The sequence below is a fragment of the Aythya ferina genome, assembly GCF_964211825.1.
Source record: "Aythya ferina genome assembly, chromosome: 33".
Classification (NCBI taxonomy): Eukaryota; Metazoa; Chordata; class Aves; order Anseriformes; family Anatidae; genus Aythya; species Aythya ferina.
Window position 1 is genome coordinate 1,623,757 of NC_140330.1, and position 18,034 is coordinate 1,641,790.

Here is an 18,034-nt window from a genome sequence, read left to right on the forward strand (position 1 = left end):
GGGGGGCGCATCAGAGAGGCCGAGGCCTCGTCCACGTCGGGGGGTGGGGGGGGCCCCCCCCAGGGGCGGACGGCGGCAGCGGGTTTTGGGGGGGGGGGGACCCGGAAAGGGGGAAGGGGGGGCGGGGAGGGTTTTTTTTTTGAGGGGGGGGGTTGTGGGGGGGTGGGGGGGGAGTAGCTTTTTTTTTTTTTTTTTTGTCTTTTTTGTCTTTTTTTGTCTTTTTTTGTCCTTCTTTTTTCTGTTTTTCTCCCGGGTTCTCCTCTTCCGGAGGCGCCGTCAGAGGAACCACGACTGGGGGGGGGGGAAAGGGGGGTCAGCGGGTCAGCGCCCGCCCCCCCCGAGACCCCCCAGAGCCCTCGACCTCCCCCCCCCCCCAGGGTCCTCCAGGTCCCGGCCCCGCACACCACGTGCCCCACTCTGGCCCCGCCCACAACCCCTTGGCACCGCCCACAACCCCTTGGCTCCGCCCACCCCCTCCTGGCCCCCACCTACCCACTTCTATTGACCACGCCCACCGTCCCTTGGCCCCGCCCCCTCCGCCCCCCCCCCTTTGCCCCTCATTGGTCGCCCGGCCACCGCACCCACCAGGGCCGACCAATCAGGGCGGCGTCCCCGGCCCGCCGCAGAGCCCGCCGCCTGCCAGCCAATCAGCAGCCGGCTCCTCCCCCTCCTCCTCGCGCCCAGCCAATCGGAGCCGCGGGGCAGCCAGCCAATCGGGCGTCGTGCCACGGCGCCGGGGGGGCCAATGGGGAGCCTGTGAGAGGGGCGCGAACCCCCGGGCGGTTGCCACGGCAACGCCACGCCCCCCCATTGTTCCCCCATTGTGACGTCACGTCTCGTTGCCCCGGGCAACCAGACGGGGCGGGGCGGGGGGGGGCAGGTTCCCCACTCCCACGGCAACTCCCAGTTTGGCTGGGGGGGGGTAGTTAACGTCGGGGGGGTATTAATGCGTGGGGGGGTAATTAATGCCTGGGGAAGGGTAATTAATGCCGGGGGGGGGAAAGGGATGGGGGGGGTTTGGGGGGATCCTGGGTTGGGGGGGAGGCAAAGAGGGGAAGGGGGTTCTGGGGGGGGTCCTGGTGTTGTTGTGGCATTTTGGGGTGGGGTTCTCAGTGTCGGGGGGGGTCTCGGGGGGGTCCTGGTGTTGAGGGGGGTCCCGGGGGGGGGGTTCCGGGGGGGTCCCAGTACCTGCTGCTGGGGCAGGGTCAGAAAGTTGCCGTCGCGGGGTCCGAGGCCGACAAAGCGGGGGGCAGCGGCGGCGCCTGACGCTGCGAATGCTGCGGGGGTGGCAGGGTCAGGGGGGGCCGGGGTGGAGGGGGGCGGGGGGGGCCTGGACCCCCCCTCCCTGCTCCCCCCACCAGCACTTACCTTGTGAGCCCCCCCTCCCCTCCCCTCCCCTCCCCCCCCCCATTCAGAAATACGTGGGGGCCAAAACGGGGTGGGGGGGAGCAAAAATGGAGAAGGGAAAAATAAAAAATAATAAAAAGACTACACAAATAAAATAATAATAAAAAAAAGACCCCCAAAACCAACAGAATTCTCTCCAGAAAAAGTGGCGATGGTGGGAATGAGGCCGGCGGGGACGTGCCTGGGGGAGGGGGTGTGTGGGGGGGACACGGGGACGGCGATGAGGATGCGGAGGAGGTGATGAAGCACGGGCAGCCGGGCCGGCCTGGGCCACCCTGTCACCTCGTGTCACCCCCGGCCCCCCCCAGCCCCCAGTGCCCCCCCCCCAGCCCGGGGTCACCTCGGTGCCACCCGTGTCACCGGTGCCGCCTGCCTGCGCCAGCGCCGCCTCACCCCGGGGCCACCGCTGCCGCTGCTGTCACCGGCACCCGGACGTCCCTGCCCGGCTCCTGCGCCCCGCTGCGCCCCACTGCACCCGGGGACCCGCCCCACACCCCCGGCCCGCACCCCGGCCCCATATCCACACCCCGACCCCATACCAGCACCCCCGGCCCCATATCCGCACCCCGACCCTATATCCGCATCCCCAGCCCCATGCCTGCACCCCCGGCCCCACACCCACACCCCTAGCCCCATACCAGCACCCCCGACCCCATACCAGCACCCCCGACCCCATATCCGCACCCCGACCCCACACCAGCACCCCCAGCCCCACGCCTGCACCCCCAGCCCCTGCACCCCCACCCCAAACCCACACCGCCACCCCATACCTACACCCCAAACCCACACCCCCACCCCATTCCTGCACCCCCAGCCCCATACATGCACCCCATAGCCGCACCCCATTCCCACCCCCCCCCCAACATCAGGGACCCCTCCCACCCCCCCACACCCCATCCTGGTGCCCTCTTTTTTCCCCCCCGCACCCCATAACCGCACCCCCCCATCCCCTCCTCGCCCCTCACTCACCCTGTGACTCCCCCCCCTCCCCCTGCCCCCCCCGATAGCTGCGCCCCTTCACCCTACGCCCCCCCTTTGCCCCCCCCCCACCTCCCCTTGCCCCCCCCCATGGCCCAGGTCCCGGCTGCGGGTGCAGTGGGGTGCAGTGGGGTGCAGTGGGGCGCAGTGGGGGCGCCGGGGCCGGGACTTACGGGGTGCCGCGGGGCTCCGCCCTGGGGGGCGCTGGGGGCTTTGGGCTCCGGCGGGGGCAGGGGCAGGGGCCGGGCCAGGGGGGCCCCCGAAGCCCCCCCGGACCGACCCTGCGCCCCGCACGGCTGCAACGAGAAGACGGTGACGGGCACCCGGGGGGGGGCTGTGGGGGGGGGGGGCGGCGGCGGGAGGCAGGGCGGCACCGGGGAGGCACGGGGTGGCAGCGGGGGGGGGAGGGGCAGGGGCAACTTTTTTTTGGGGTGGGGGCGTCCGGGTGACCCCCCCTGTCCTGGCCCCTCTGCTGCAGGCAGGGCAGCTGCACGGCCTCATTTGCATACAGGCTCCGCCCCCGGGGCGGTCCTGGCACGGAGACCCCGCCCACACGGCCCCACCTGTCCACTGGCCCCGCCCCCGGTACCTCATTTGCATACAGGCTCCACCCCACAAGACAGCGCTGGCATTGAGACCCCGCCCACGTGGCCCCACCTCTCTGCCTGATGGCTCCGCCACCTCCACCTCATTTGCATGGAGGCACCGCCTCCCCACACCTGTCCTAAACCTCATTTGCATACAAGCCCCGCCCCACACCTCAACCCCCCAACCCCCCACTGAACGCGCAGCACCTGAAGGTGGCAGGGAGGGGCTGATTTGCATACAGGCCACACCCACATCACAGACACCGCCCACCCCGAGGCCCCACCCACATGGCAATGGGGAGGGTCCAATTTGCATACAGGCCACGCCCCTCACTTGCTGTGACAACCACCCCTGACCCCACCCCTGGCTCCACCCACCCCCAAGCCCCACCCACTCCCCAGCCCCCACCCTCCCCAGCCCCGCCCACCCCCCACACACATCAACGAGGATCCAATTTGCATACGGGGCCACGCCCCTTTTTCGCAGCGAGGACCCTCCCTGACCCCACCCCAGGCTCCACCCACCCCCGAGGCCCCTCCCACCTCCCAGACCCCACCCCTCCCGCAGGCCCCACCCAACCCCACCCCCCCGCCCACCCCGCCGCCCCGCCCGCCGCTAGGCCCCGCCCCCAGCGCGAGGCCCCGCCCCCCACCTGGGGGCCCTGCGCGGCGCCGTCGGCGCAGACGAACTGCACGAAGTCCTTGAGCGAGTCCTGGCCGTGGTGGTAGCGGATGGTGGGGTGCGCGAAGTACGGCCCCGACTGCGGCAGCAGCGACCCCGACGGGAAGTGCAGCGCCGAGGCCGTGGCCCGGGGGCTGCCTGCAGCGAGCCTCAGCGCGGGGGGGCAACGGGGGGGGTCCCGGGGCTCCCCCCTGCAGCCCCTCCCTCTGAGCTCCCTTTAATCCCCCCCCCTTCAAGTCCCCTTTAGCCCCCTCCCCTTTACCCCCCCTTTACCCCCCCCCTTTAGCCCCCTCCCATTTACCCCCCCCTTTTAACCCCCCCCTTTCACCCCCTCCCCTTCACCCCCCAACCCCCCCAGCCCAGGGGTCTGGAAGGAGAAGGGGGGGGCCCAAAGGGAGGGGGGGGGATTCCGGGGGGGGGGTCCCAAGGAAGAGTCTGGGGGGGGTCCCAAAGAGAGGTCCTGGGGGGGGTCAAGGTGGGGGGTCCCGGAGGGAAGGGGGGGTCCCAAGGAGGGGTCCAAAGGAAGGGTCCCAAAGGGGGGTCCCAGGGGGAGGGTCCCGGGGGGGGGCTCACCGGGGCGGACGCCGGCCAGGACGGGCAGCGGGTGGTGGCCGAAGGCCATGCGGGGGCTGGCGCCGTGCCCCGAGAGCGCGCTGCAGAAATCCAACTTCCCCGACTTCTTCAGCGCTGCCGGGCCTGGGGGGGCACGGGGGGGGCACGGGGGGGGCGGGGGAAATGGGGAGGGTGAGGGGGGGGCACCTGGACCGCGGGGAACAACCCCCCCACCCCCCAGGGGGATCCCCCAGCAGAAATCCCCCAGAGCTCCCCGGCACCCCTCCGTGCCCCCCCCCAAAGGACACCCCCCCCTCAAAACTACCCCCCCCGCACCCCTCTGTGCCCCCCCCAGCCCAGCCCCCCCAACTTTCTCCTCCTCCTCCCGCAGCCCCCCCGCCAAGACCCCTGTTCCCGCCCCCCCCAGTCCCTCATCGCCCCCCCCAGGTGCCCCCATCCCTCCTCCCAGACCCCCCCACCCCATCTGCCCCCCCCCCAGATTCCCAACCAAACCATGCCCCCCCCCGCACAGCCCCCCCAAACCTCCTCCTGCAGCCCCCCAAGCCCCCCATTCCTCCCCCCAGGCCCCCCCATCCCATTTCCCCCCCCACCTGCCCCCCCCCGCACAGACTCCCTCCCCCAAACCCCCTCCCCAGCCCCCCCATGCCTCCCAACCCCCCCCAAGCCCCCCGTTCCCCTCCCCCAGTCCCCCCATTCCTCCCCCATCCCCCCCAATTTATCTGCCCCCTCCCCAATTTACCCGCACCCCCCCCCCCGAGCGCCACCCACCGGTGTCCACGTCCCCCCCCCACGGCCCCTGGCTGCTCCCGGGGGCTGGCGACCGCCCGGGCCCCGGGTAGAAGACGTCGTCCCCGGGCCCCTCCAGGTCCCCCTCGTCCAGGGCCTTGGGGCGCTTGGGGCCGCTGCGGGGACACCGCTGTCACCCCCCCGCCCCCCCCCCAAAAAAAAATCCCCCCCCCTATGCACGGCGGGGTCACCCAGCTCGCCACCCGGGGACACGATGGGGGGCAAAAGGGACATGGGGGGTTCAAGGGGGGGGCTTTTTTTTTCGGAGGGGGTCAGGGGTGAAGTGGGGGGGGGCAGATATATGGGGGGGCGGTTTGAGGGGCTGGGGGGGGGCTATGGGGGGGCTATAGGGGGGTTATGGGGGGTCCCACCCTGCCCCTGGGGACATGACGGGGGGATGTGTGGGGGGCAAAAGGGACACGGGGATGCGGGGGGGGGCTTTTTTTTTGGGGGGGGGGTCAGAGGTGAAGTGGGGGGGGGATGTGGGGGGTTGGGGGGAGGTGCAGATATACGGGGGGGGCACTTTGAGGGGCTGGGGGGGGTTATGGGGATCCCGGGGGAGTCTGAGGTTGGTCGTGGGGGGTTGCAGGGGTTGGGGGGGGGCGTTGGGGTGCCGGAGGGGGGCGGCGGGGGCGGGGGGGGCCCAGGGGCCGGCGTACCTGGCGGTGGGGGGGCCCAGGGGCCGGCGGCCGAGGGCGACGGGGCTGATGTTGTAGTACCCCCCCGGGCTCTCCAGGTCGGCCAGCGAGAAGTTGGGGCCCGACGCCGTTGCCACGGGGGCTGGGGGGGGGGCACGGGGGGTCACACGCGTGGGGGGGGGCACAGGTCACACGTGGGACCTCCCTGCTGCCCCCCCCCCTTGTTCCATCCCCCCCCCATCGCTCCATTCCCAACATCCCCCCTCCAATCCCATGGCGCCCCCCCCCGGATGCTTCCGTGCCCCCCCACGATGTTTCCATGCCCCCCCCAGCCCCGCAAACCCCCCCCGTTGTGCCCCCCCCCGTGCTCCCCCCCACTCACTCTGGGACACCCGCACCAGCTCCGTCACGTTCCAGACGCCCGAGGTCACGAAGCAGTCCTGGAAGGTCAGGTGCCCTGGGGGGGGGGGGAAAAGTGGGGGGGGGACGACACACCGCTGGGGGGGGTCCCGTGGGGACGGGAGGGGGTTGGGGGGGTGGGGGGTGCGGGGGGGGGGGGGGGCACTCACCGTTGGGCAGTGGTTTGATGTCCGCGTCCCCCTGGGGGTTGGAGCTGTCCGATTGTCCCGAGTCTGGGGGGGGGGGGGAAAGGGGTCAGCCCCCGCCCCCCGCCCCCCCCCCGAGACCCCTGCCCCCCCCCTCACCCCCCTCCCCAGCCCCCTGCCCCCCCCCCAGCCCCCTGCAGCCCCCCCTTAATTCCATTCCCCCCCCATCCCTTATCAGTGCCCCCCCCCCTCGTTCCCACGGGGTCACCCGAGGTGAACGCCTGCTGCGACTTCGTCACCCCCCGTCCCCCCCGAGCCCCCCCCCGCCCTCAGACACCCCCCATAGGTGCCCCCCCCCATCCAGGGGGGGCCCAGTGATGGGGGAACCCAGCAGCCATGGGGGGGGGTGGCTCAGGGAGCTGAGGGGGGGGCCGGGGGGGCTGGGCCATGCCCGGGGGGGGGCCGAGGGGGGGGGCCAAGGAGGGGGGGGGCCGGGGGCCGCCATGGGGCCGGGCTGGGGGCCAGGAATGTGCTGGCCCCCCGCCAGCGGGCAGCGCCAACAAAGCGGCCATTGTCTGCGCCGGGCTGGGGGGGGGTCCTGGCCCCCCCCGCGATACACCCCCCACCCCCTCACTGCCCCCCCCCCAAGCACCTTGCCCTCACCGCGGGGTCGTGTCCCCCCCCCAAAAAAAATACCCACCGTATTGGGGGCAGGAGGATGGATCCCCCCCTCACACCCCAGCCCCCACCCAGGTCCCCCCCCTCAAATCCCCCCCCCTCACCCCAATTCGGAGTCAGAGGTCAGCCAGGTCGTGACCCCTGGGGGGGGAGCTGCTCACACCCATCCCCGTGCCCCCCCTCGGTGTCCACAGCCCCCCCCCAGAGCTCCCCAGTAGAGGGTCCAGGTGCTGGGGGGGGGCAGCTGCAGCCACGCCCCCCTCCCCACGGGTCCCTGCCCCCCCCCCACCCACACCTGCGTCCCTCGGACCCAGCTGTGCTGGGGGGGGGCAGCGCAGCAGTGACCGTGCCCCCCCCGGGGCTCCCCCAGGTGCCTACAGACCATGGAGCTGGGGGGGGCACCGGGACCCCCACAAGGACCCCCCCGAAAAGGGTCCGGACCCACTCAGAGTGAAGTCGGAGCACCCTGGGGGGGGGCGTCCCAAGCACCTGGACCCCCCCATGGAACAAATTTTTGGGGGACCCCTCCTGTGGGACAAATTTGGTGGGGAGGGACCCAAGCACCTGCCCCCCACCTCCATAGACCAGATTTTTTTTTGGGGGGGCTGCTGGGACCTGGCAGCCCTGGCGGTGGGCAGGCCAGCAATGGGAGGGGGGGCGGTGTATTGGGGGGGGGCACTTTGGCTCCGTTTTTTTTTTTTGGGGGGGTGGGGGGGTCGTGTAAATGCAGGGGGGCCCCTCCTTGGTGGCGGGGGGGTGGTCCTGGGCACACGGGGGGGGTCCCGGCGGCGGTGCCGCAGCGCGGTTCGGGTGCCAACAGGCGCCGCCATCTTACGCACAGAGGGGGTTGGCACCGCGCCCCCCCCGGGCCCGCGGGAGCCAAAAGGGCCCCCGGCAAAAAAGGGGGGGTTGGGGGCTTGGAAAGGGTGTGGGGGGGCCACACAGACGCTCTGGGGGGGGGTCGGGGGGGGGGGCAGGGCTGCGCACGGGGCCTCGTGCGGCGCATGGGGGCACGGTGCCAACCGGGGCCATTTTGGCGGCGCTGGGCGGGAGCCGGGCTGGGGCTGGCGGAGCCCTCCCCGTCCGGGCTGGGGGGGGCATGGAGGGTTAGGGATATGGGGGGGGGAAGCTGCAGGGCCCCCCCGTGCCCCCCCCCCGGGGACGTGCCCCGGTTTGGCACGCAGGCCTGGGCGCAGTGGGGGGGATTCGCCTTGCCCATGGCGCGCGTGGCCCCCTACAAAGTGGTGCTGACGCTGCCCCCCCACCCCGAAAGCCCCCCGGGGACATCGAGGAGCCCCCGAAAACCACCCAAAATTGCTCGCTCCAGCCCCAAAATCCCCCCTCCCTGGCAGCAGGCCCCCTTCGCCCAGGCAGGGAGTGCGCGCACACACCTGTGTGTGTGTGTGGGGGGGCTGCATTTTGTGTGCCCCCCCCCAAATGTGTGCGTGTGTCCCCGTGTCACCCACCCGGACCCCGGCAGAGACAAAGGCGCCCGCTGGGTGCCCGGCACGGGCACGGCACCGCTGCAGGAGGGCGGCACGGGACGGGGCACGGCACCGAGCGCGGTGCTCGGCGCACGGGGAACGGCCCCCGGGGCACGGCACGGCCCCCGCTGCACGGCCCCCGGCCCCCGGTGAGGCCCCCGGTGCCCGGAGCAGGGCCCAGCCCCGCGCACGGCCCCCGCTGCAGGCTCTGGCACGGCGCGCGGCACCCGGCTCGGCACGCGGCGCGCGCTTTGGCACTCGGCGCCGCTTTGTGCGAGGCGCGCGGGGGCCGCACCCCCCGCCCGGGGCTGCCCTGCGCGGGCACGGGGAGGGGGCTGTGGGGACGGGACCCCCCCCACACCTCCTCCTCCTCCTCCTCGCTTCACCCCCCCCACCCCGGGGGCTGTCGCCGGCCCCAGCTGCGGCACTGCCCCGGAGCCGCGGCACCGCTCCAGCCGGCGCCGTGCGCTCGGTGCCGTGGCCGCGCACTCGCTGCCGGCATCACCACCGGCCTGAGGGGGGGGTTAAGGGGGACCCCAAATTTTAGGAGGCTGCTGGGGGGGGGGACGGAGAGGCGCAGGGCGGCCGCGGGGCCGGCTGCCCGCGGCGCACGCACACAGACACGGACACGGTCCCGGCGCTTCGCCGGCGCCCCGCACTCACCGGGCGCCTGCACAAAGAAAGCCAGGTAGAGGTCGAGCTCCTTGATGGTGACGCCGATGTGGTGCGGCTGCACGCAGAGGCCGGGGCTGGCGCACTGCGGCGCCTTGGCCAGCCGCTCGCCGTCGGTGCTCTCCAGCGGGACGCCCTTGAAGAGGATGACCATCACCAGGTCGAGCCGCCACACCTTGTCCGCCTGGCGCAGGCAGTCGATGCGGCGGATCTTGCCCTTCTGGTCGGGGTTGGAGAGGACGCAGCACGGCGCCTTCTTGCCGGTGACGGAGAGCACGAAGTCCTCGCGGCACTCGGGCCGGATGTCCTTGCGCAGCTTGGCCAGGAGGCGCGAGGCCCACTTCTGCTTGACCTCGGGCTTCTCGCCCAGCAGCTCGTCCTTGACGGCGCGCTCCTCCTCCTTCGACATCCGCTTCTCGTGCTTCTTGAAGTACTTGCGCTTGCGGGCCTGCAGGTTGAACCAGGTGTAGGAGAAGGCCCGGACGTGGGGCAGCAGCGCCTCGATGAACGGGTGGAACTCATCCTGCGGGGCGGCAACGGCGTCAGCGGGCCCACGGCCAGCGCTCCCGGCCCCGCTCCCGGTGCTGCCCGGTGCCCGCCGCCCGCTACGGCCGCCTTCAGGGCTCGGGAACGGCCCCGGGAGCAGCGCAGCCCCGGCACAGGCACCGGGACGGCTCAGCACCGCTGCCCGCTCAGCCCCGGTGCCCAGCCCTGGTCCCTGCCCAGCCCCGGTGCCCGCCCAGCCCCATGCCACTGCAGCCCCGGTGCCCAGCCCCAGTGCCACCGGTGCAGCCTCATCCCCCGGGGATGGCCGCGAGCAGCCGGTCCCGGTCCCCATCCCCATCGCCACGACCGGTCCTTGCCGCCAGCCCTGCTCCTGGCCCCGGTCCCCAGCCCCCGTGCCGTTCGTCCGTCCTCGTTGCCGGTGCCAGCCGTCCCCAGCCCCGGTTCCCGGTGCTCCGCAGCCCCGTCCCCGTCGCTTCCCAGCCCCGGTGCCATCCCCGTAGCCCGGTCACCACCCGCCGCTCACGTCCCTGTCCCCGTCCCGGTGCCACCGGTGCCCGGTCCCCGTCCCTGACGCCGCCAGTCCCCGGTGCTGCCGGTGCCCAGTCCCCGTCCCCGGTGCCGCCGGTCCCCGTCCCCGTCCGTACCATTGCAGCGGCTCATCCCTGCCGTGGGCAGCTGCCAGTCGGGCCCCGGCGGGGCAAAACCGGGGCGGGGGGGGGGGCAATAACGGGACGGGAAGGGGCAGGGGGGGCACTACCGGCGAGAAGAAGTTAACGGGGGGGCGAGGGGCGGGCACCGGAGCGGCTACCGGAGCGGCGAGCGGCGGGGTCCCGATTCCCGACAGCACCGGGCAGGGAGGGGTCGGGCACCGGGGGGGGTGGGGGTGTCCCGGTTACCGCGGGGGTCCCGGTTACGGGAGGGGGTCCCGGTTATCGGAGGGGGATGCCGGCTACCGGAGGGGGGTCCCGGTTACCGGAGGGGGTCCCGGGCACCGGGAGGAAGGGAGGGGGGGACCGGGGGGGACCGGAGCCGTCTCGCAGCCGGAGCGCCCCAGCTCCAGCCCCAGCCCCGCCGCCGCCGCCGGGCGCGGAGCGCGCGGAGCCGCCGCGGCCCCTTTTGGCACCGGGACCGGAGCGGCGGCGGCCAATGGCAGCGCAGCGCGCGGGGGGAGCGCCCACCCCATTGGCCGGGACGGGGGGGGCGGGACCGGCCGGGACCGGCCGGGGGGGGGGGGGGGAACGGAGAGGGGGGGGGAGGACCGGGGAGTTCGGGGACGGGACACGGGGGGGGCGGGGGGGGGCTGGGGTGGGCTCCACGCGTGATCCCCGCGCGCCCCCCCCCAAACACCCCGTGGGTTCCGAGGGGGGGCCACGCGTGGGCTGCACGTGCCGGGGGTGTCGGGGTGGGGGGGGTTGGGGGGGGGATTTGGGGGGGGCTCGGATCCCAAAACACGCGTGGGAGTGGGGAGGGGAGAGGGGGGGGCGGTGCCGGCCGCGACCCCCGGGCAGGGAATTTGGGGGGTGGGGGGGGCTTGGCCCCGCGTCCTCGCGCGACCCCCCCCCCCCCGCCGCAGGGGCCCCGCTCCCCTCGGCACGCCCTTTTTTTGGGGGAAAAGCCCCGGATTTTGGCTGCTTTCCCCAGCCCCGGAGCGGCCCCTGCGCGCGGCGGCGCGGAACGGCCCAAAACCTCCGTTTCTGCCCCCAAATCCCCGACGCGGAGCTCGGAGCCAATGCCCCCCTCTCCACCCCCGCCCCCCCCCGTAATTAATTCCCTCTGTGCGAAGGATAAAAAAAAAAAAAAAAAAGGAAAAAAAGAAAAAGAAAGAGGAAAAAAAGAAAAAAATTGGGGAGTTTCGGGAGCGAGGCCAGGGGGAGGCTCCCAGGGGCTGCGCCCTCGCCCTCCTCCAGCACCAAAACCCTCGAATTTCACCCCAAAGCAGCAGCACAGGCTTGGGGGGCGCTCCCTAGCCCATTCTGTCCCCCCCCACTTTTATTAATTTTATTTTTTCCGTATTTTTTTTCCCTTCCAAAAAGCCCAAACTGAGCCGCAGCAGCTCGGCTGTGCCGGGGGGGGGGAGCGTCGAGGAGGGGGCAGCCGGGGGGTCCCCGAAGTCCCCTCCCCACCTCGGGGCAGCCCTGGGGGCGCTGAGGGAGGTGCGAGACGCCCACCCCCCCCAAAAAAAAAAAAAAAACCACCCCCCCGAGGACAAAGACCCCCGGCTGCTCGGGGATCCTCGCTCCCCTCCCAGCCACCCCACGGCGGCCGTCGGGGGGGCACCGAGGGATCCTGGGGGGGAGACCCTCAGCCACGGGACCCCCATCATGTGTGTGTGTGGGGGGGGGGGGCGTCGGGACCCCCCCTCGCCCCTCGCCATCCCCCTGCATCCCGGGGCCGTGCCAGGTGGCCACGGAAGGATCTGGAGGCTCCCGGCCGGGTCCGCCCGCATGCCCGCGCCCTCGCGCCCGGCGGCGACGGTAGCGGGGCGCCCCGGAGGGTCGGGGTCCCCCGGTGGGTTGGGGTCCCCCCGGTGGGTCGGGGTCCCCCCGGAGGGGTCCGGCCCCGCGCTGCCGGGCTGCAATTGGCTGCGCGGCCCCGCATTGAGCTGCAGTCTTGGGCGAAGCCACGTTGCCGCGTCCGCAGCTGTAAGCACCCGGCAAAGCGCCAGCGCCCGGCTGCGGCGGAGGGGGAGGAGACGCCGCCGAAAAAAAAAAAAAAAAAGAAAAAAAAGGGGGGGGGTAGAAAAAAAAATTAAAAAAAGGGGGGGGATCATCAAGTAAAGCAAAAAAAAAAAAAAAATTTGCAGCCTTCTTCACCCCCCCCTTTTCTCCCCTCAACACCCCCCCCCCCTCTTCTCTGGAGCCCCGGCAGCGCCCGCCCTCCCGCGCTGCTGCCAGCAGCCTCCCCCCTCGGCCCCTCGGCTTCGCCGCGAGAGAAAATAACCCAAAAAAGCCAGACTTGCCGCCAAAAATCCCCCCCCGCCCGCGGCCCCTTCCTCCGGGGCTGCCAAGACCCTTCCCCGGCGCTCCCTGCCTGGGGGCCGGGGGGGGGACACGAGGGGACCCCGCTCCAAGGCCGGGAGCTGCCGGCAGCCTCGAGGGAAGGCGTCGGGCTGGGGGGGGGGGGGACACATGGCGGGGGGGGGACGCAGGTGGCGGGTGGGGGGCGTCCGGGAGGGGCTGCGGGGACATCGCCTGCCCGCGGCCACGTGGAGGGCCCGGTGACGGCACCGCGGGGCTGGGGGGCACGGGGCGAGGCCGGGGCTGCGGCACGGGGCCGGTGAGGTTTGGTACCGCAGGACCCCGGCAGCTGCCCTCCCTCCCCATCCCCGAGCCCCCCTCCTCGCCCGTTATCCCCGTGGCCTCCTGCCAGCCCCGGGCCGGGGGGGCCCCGCGGTGCTGCGGCGGCCAAGAAAGCTTTTTGTGGCCCATCAATAATTCAGGGCCCTCCCCGACCCCCCCAGCCCAGCCCAGGGCTCCTCCATTATTGATGCCACCATGGGCCCCGCTGCTTGTTGGGGGGGGTGCGGGGGGGGCCAAGGGGCCGGGATGTGGGGTGGGGGCACGCACGGCTCGGCACACGCGGCACGGACACGCGGCACACGCACGGCCTGGCCCCGTGTGTCCCCCCCCCTCCCCAGCACCGCGCGGCGCCCACGCGTGTCGCCGCCCCCACCCCGCCCCGGGCACCTCGCACGGCCTCGCACGTGGCGGGGGGGGGAAGATTTTAGGGGGGGGCCCATCCCCATCCCGCACCGATTGCATCAGCCGCACCGCAGCCGTGCGCGGGGCCCGAGGCAGTTGCGTGGCTGCACTACGCCTGCCACGCGCGTGTGCCGCACGCCCCACAGATTTGGGGGGGGCGGGGGGCACATCCCTGCAGGCACCACACACGCGTGTGCACGAGGGCCGAAGCACGCGCCTTGCACGCACGCAGAGCGAAGCAAGGGCAGGTTCCACGCGCGTCCCCGGCACACGCAGGCGTTAGGGCGCAGCCGGTGCCACGGTGCCGCCGCCTGCACCCGGCGTGTGCCCTGCGTGTGCTCCAGGCACCGCTCCCGCAGCTGAGCCGTGCGTTATTCCCCTACAGAGCCCGTGGTTATTCCCCTACCCACCCTGTGCGTTATCCCCACGGCCGTGCCACGCGTCCTGTGCGTTCCACCCACGCCCCACGGGGCCACGCACCACACAGCCCCATAGGGCGGCAGGCACCGTGCTATGGGTGCTGCACTCCACAGCCCCCCCCCGGCATGCCACTATAGCGGCTGCGGCCCCCACCCCACGCATTGGGGTCCCCACGTTGCGCCCCTCCACGGGGGCTGGTGTCAGGGGGCGTGGACGGCCGGATCCGGGGGGGCCCCGCTCTGAATTTCTTCCTGCGTTTTCAAGAGAAAATGGCCACGGCACTCGCTGCCGCCGGCTCCGGTCCATGCGCGCGCCCCGCACCGGGCTGTACCGCGGCCAGAACGCCCTATAGGGACGGCCACGCGCGGTGGCACCGTGCCACCCCATGCCGAGTGCCGGGGCAGGGAGCAGCTCACAGCGGGGCCACCCCGCACCCCCCCCCGCCCCCCAGAGCCGCTGCGGAGCTGCCGGCACCGCCAGCGCCTCGTGCCACCGCCGCCCGTGGGCGTCGCGCGCCAGCAGGGGGGTTTCCTATAGGAAGGAGCGTGCCGGGCGCTATCACCCCGCTATAGTGGCGGTGATGCGCGCAGCCCCACCAGGGCTCACCAGGGGGCTGCCACACAGCGCGGCCGCTATAGGGGACGGGGATCGGTGCCGCCAGCCCCTATAAGCACCGTGCCGCCTGCACAGCCACGGGGCCCGGTGGCAGGAGCTGCTGCTATAGGTGCTGCTATAGGTGCCGCTATACGTGCCGCTCCCCGTGCCGTTATCCGTGCTGCAGCAGCCACGGCCAGCTCCTGGCGCGCGCCCGATGCCGGAGCTATAGGGGATGGTGGCAGCGGCCCAAAACCGCCCTGAATTGGGCTAAAAAAAAAAGGGAAGTGGGGCGGGAGAATGGGGCGCAGGTGTGCACGTGTCCGTGAGCACGCAGGCGTGCAAGCACACGCGTGCAAGAGGCACACAAGGCCGACGTGCACACGCATGGGAGCGTGCTGCAGCAGCGGGCACGCGCGCAGCACAGCCGCTCCCGCGAGGCCGTCGTGCACGTGCACGCGCGTGTGCAGCCATGGGCACACGCCAGGTGAGCGCCCGCCAGGCAGCGTGCCCGCGCACACACACACGCACACACTTGTGCCAGCACACGCATGTCGCTGGCGTGCGCGGGCAGAGGCACACACGCATGTGCAAGGCTGGGCTGCTGGCGCGTGCACACGCGTGTGCGGGGCGGGCGCCGAAGCTGCGAGAAGCGCCGCTGGCCGCCCGCCCAGACGCAACCGGCCGCCAAAACCGCCCCGAAAAGCGGGAGAAAAGGGCAAAGGGAGGGGGGGGTGGCGAAACCCAGCCAAGCCCCGGCTGCGCGCGGGGGGGGGGCTGCCTGAGCCACCACCGCCTCCGATGCAGCCCCCAGAATAAGGAGGGGGGCCCGGGGGGAGCCCCCCCACTATAGGGACGCAGCTCCAGGACTGAAACCTTCGGGGGGGGGGGGGGGGGGGGGCAACGGCACCGATCCCCGACGTCGTCCTCCCCCCCTTTGCCCTGCCCCTCCCCTTAGAAGCCCCCCCCCCCTCCGAAGCCAATCCCCCCCCATTCCCTTCGCCCCCCGCCCGGGGCGAGAAGCGGCGGCCCCGCGCCGTGACACCCCCGCCCCGCACAGGGACCCCCGGTCCCGGTCCCGATTCTCCCCCCTCCAGGTGCAGGAACCGGGGGGACCGCGGCGGCACCGGGAGCGCTGCGCCCCGCACCGGGCAGCACCGGGGCCGGGACCGCTCCTTGGCGCGGGAATGCCCCGGGAGCGGCCGCTTGTCCCGCTCCAAGCGGGACCGGGGGGAGGGGGGCGACCGGGACCGGGGGAGGGCGACCGGGGATGCGGCAGGGACGGCGGCAGCGGGCAGCAGCCCCCCCGCTCACCCCGCCCCGGGGGGAGCCGCAGCGCAGGGTCCCGGGGCCCCCCCGACCCTCCGGGACCGGGAGCAGCCCCCAGCCGGCACCGGGACCGTTCCCAGACGGGCCCCCCCCCCCGGGACTTCCCGCCGCTTTTTTCCCCAGTCCCGGGACCTGGCACAGCCCCCCCGGGGGTCCCCCACCGCTACCGGGCGCTTCCAGCGGGAGCGCTGCCTCCCCGGTACCGGGCACCGGGGAGATGGGGGGGAGCAGAGGGGGGGGCTCCGTGCCCCCCCCGGCATTTTCAGGGAGGTGCAGACGCGAAGTAAACCCCAAACCCTCCGGAGGGCGGCTCCAGGGCCCCCCCCGGTACCGGACGCCTCCCCCCGGTACCGGACGCCCCCCCCCCCGGTACCGGGCGGCTCCCCCCGGTACTCCCGGCCCCGTCCCGCCCCCGGTACCGGCCCCCCGCTCCCGGCCCGTACCTGGGTGAGGCAGTACGGGGAGTACATGGCGGCGGTGTCAGCCGCGGCGGGGCATGGCCGGGGGGGGCCGCGACCGGGACCGGGACACCGGGACCGGGGAACCGGGACCGGGACCGGGCGGCGGCGGCGGCGCGGGGAAAGTTTGGCCGAAGTTGGGCGCCCGCCGCACTTTTGCCGGCGGGAAGCGCCGCCGAGGCCCCGCCCACCGGCCCCTCCCACCGCCAGGCCACGCCCGCCTCCACCGCCTCGGCCACGCCCCCCACCGAGCCCACCCCGCGGTACGGCCACGCCCTCCCCCGGGATGGACACGCCCCCGGATTGGGGACACGCCCCCTCGGCGCTTGGCCACGCCCCCTCGGATGGGGTGCCTCGGGGGACCGAGACCCCTCGGGCACGGGACGGGATTGGGGGGGGGGGGCAGCGACACGTCGCGACAGGGGCGGGGCCGGGACACGGGCATGGTGGTGACAGCGGCAGCACGGTGACGGTGACATGTCGTGACAGTGGCAGTGCCCATGGCAGTGCCGTGTCGTGACAGTGCCGTGCCAGTGCCAGTGCCGGTGCCCCCCCATCTGTCCCTCGGCCGCCGCCATCTGTCACCACCCGCTGCCAGCGCTGGCACCGCCACCGGCACCCCTTCACTGCCGGGGGGGGGGCACCGGGGAGGGGGGGACATCGGGGGGGTGACGTCAGGGACGTGACGTCACGGGGTCCCATGGGGGGGGGTTCTGAACAAAGCCCCAACAGTGCTGGGGGGGGGCTGAGCACAGGGAAGGGGGAAAGAGGCCCAAAATGGGGTGCCCCCCCCCAAGGAGGGGCATGGGGACACCCGGCTGCAGCCAGAGCACACGGTGACACGGCGATAGGTGTCGTGACATGCCACAATGTCTGGACACACCGCGAGGTCGAGACATGTCATGATATATCAAGACACACCACGATATGTCGTGACACACGAGCGATATGGCGGGACACACCATGATGTCATGACACGCTGCAAGGTGCCGGGACACACTGCAGTATGTTGTGACATACTGTGACACGTCCTGACACACCGCGATACATCGAGACACACCATGATATGTAGCGACGCATGGCGATACGTCGCGACACGCCACGATATGTCGTCATATGCCACCTGCCAGTTCCAGGACACACACGGCTGGGCAGGAAGGACCTGGGGGCGGGGGGGGGAGCCACAAACACCGCCCCCCCGGGGCAGAGCTGCAGGAAGGACAAAGGCAGCAGCACGGGAACCGTGGAGGTCCCAAAATCGGGCAAAACTGCCCCAAAACCCGGCCGCCTTCCAGCCCCTCCCACAGCCCCCCCCCGGACACCTGGGGCCGCGGGGAGGGGCGAGGGGGGGCCGGGTCCCCACGGCGGGGGAGGCCCTGGGGAGGTTCTGGGGCGAATTCGGGGGATTTTGGCTCCGGTTCGCGGCGGTTTTTCACCGGCTGCCGAGGCCTGGAAGCCATTAGGGCCCCCCCGGCCCCCCCCAGCCCCGCGGCTCGAGCCAAAGGGGGGGGAGGGGAGCCCGAGCCCAACCCCCGGGGGGGGCCCAGCGCTGGGGGCGGTGTGGGAGGCCCCCCCCCGGCTCATCCTAAATATCGGGGCCCCCCCGGGGCACCCCAAAATATTGGGACCCCCCCCCGGGTCACCCCAAATACCGCAGCCCCTCCCCGGGTCATCCCAAATAATGTTCACACCCCCCGGGGTGACCCCAAATTTCGCCCCTCCCCCCGGTGACCCCAAATATCGGCCCCCCCCCAGCACCCACAATATTGGGACCCACCCCCCAGGGGTCACCCCAAAAATCGCCCCCCATCACCCCAAATATCGCGCCCCCCCCCCAAATATTGGTCCCCCGGGGTCACCCCAAATATCGGGGCCCCCCTCCCCCTCCCCGGTGCCCCCCCCTTGCCTCTACCCCTCCCCTCCGTCTCCTCCTCCCCCCCCCCCGTTTTCTCCCCCTCCAACTTCCCCTCCCCGCCCCACTTCCGCCCTCACCTT

General features: G+C 72.7%; 1 protein-coding gene across 3 annotated transcripts; it reads right to left on the minus strand.

The window, feature by feature from the left end:
• Window positions 1-229: 229 nt before the first annotated feature.
• NFIX (nuclear factor I X) lies at window positions 230-16,227 on the minus strand. Of its 3 annotated transcripts, none has more exons than XM_084501591.1 (10): window positions 16,025-16,227; window positions 9,022-9,553; window positions 6,221-6,283; window positions 6,034-6,108; window positions 5,673-5,793; window positions 4,996-5,129; window positions 4,228-4,350; window positions 3,626-3,685; window positions 1,189-1,277; window positions 230-291 (listed from the first exon to the last, which is right to left on the minus strand). In XM_084501591.1, the coding sequence occupies exons 1-10, from the start codon at window positions 16,049-16,051 to the stop codon at window positions 277-279; spliced, it is 1,239 nt and encodes a 412-aa protein (XP_084357717.1). In that variant the 5' UTR covers window positions 16,052-16,227; the 3' UTR covers window positions 230-276. The 3 variants fall into 3 exon arrangements, with proteins under 3 accessions (XP_084357717.1, XP_084357715.1, XP_084357716.1); XM_084501589.1 differs by having other exon boundaries at window positions 3,626-3,792; window positions 16,025-16,224; XM_084501590.1 differs by lacking the exon at window positions 16,025-16,227 and adding an exon at window positions 10,182-10,581 and having other exon boundaries at window positions 3,626-3,792.
• Window positions 16,228-18,034: the final 1,807 nt, after the last annotated feature.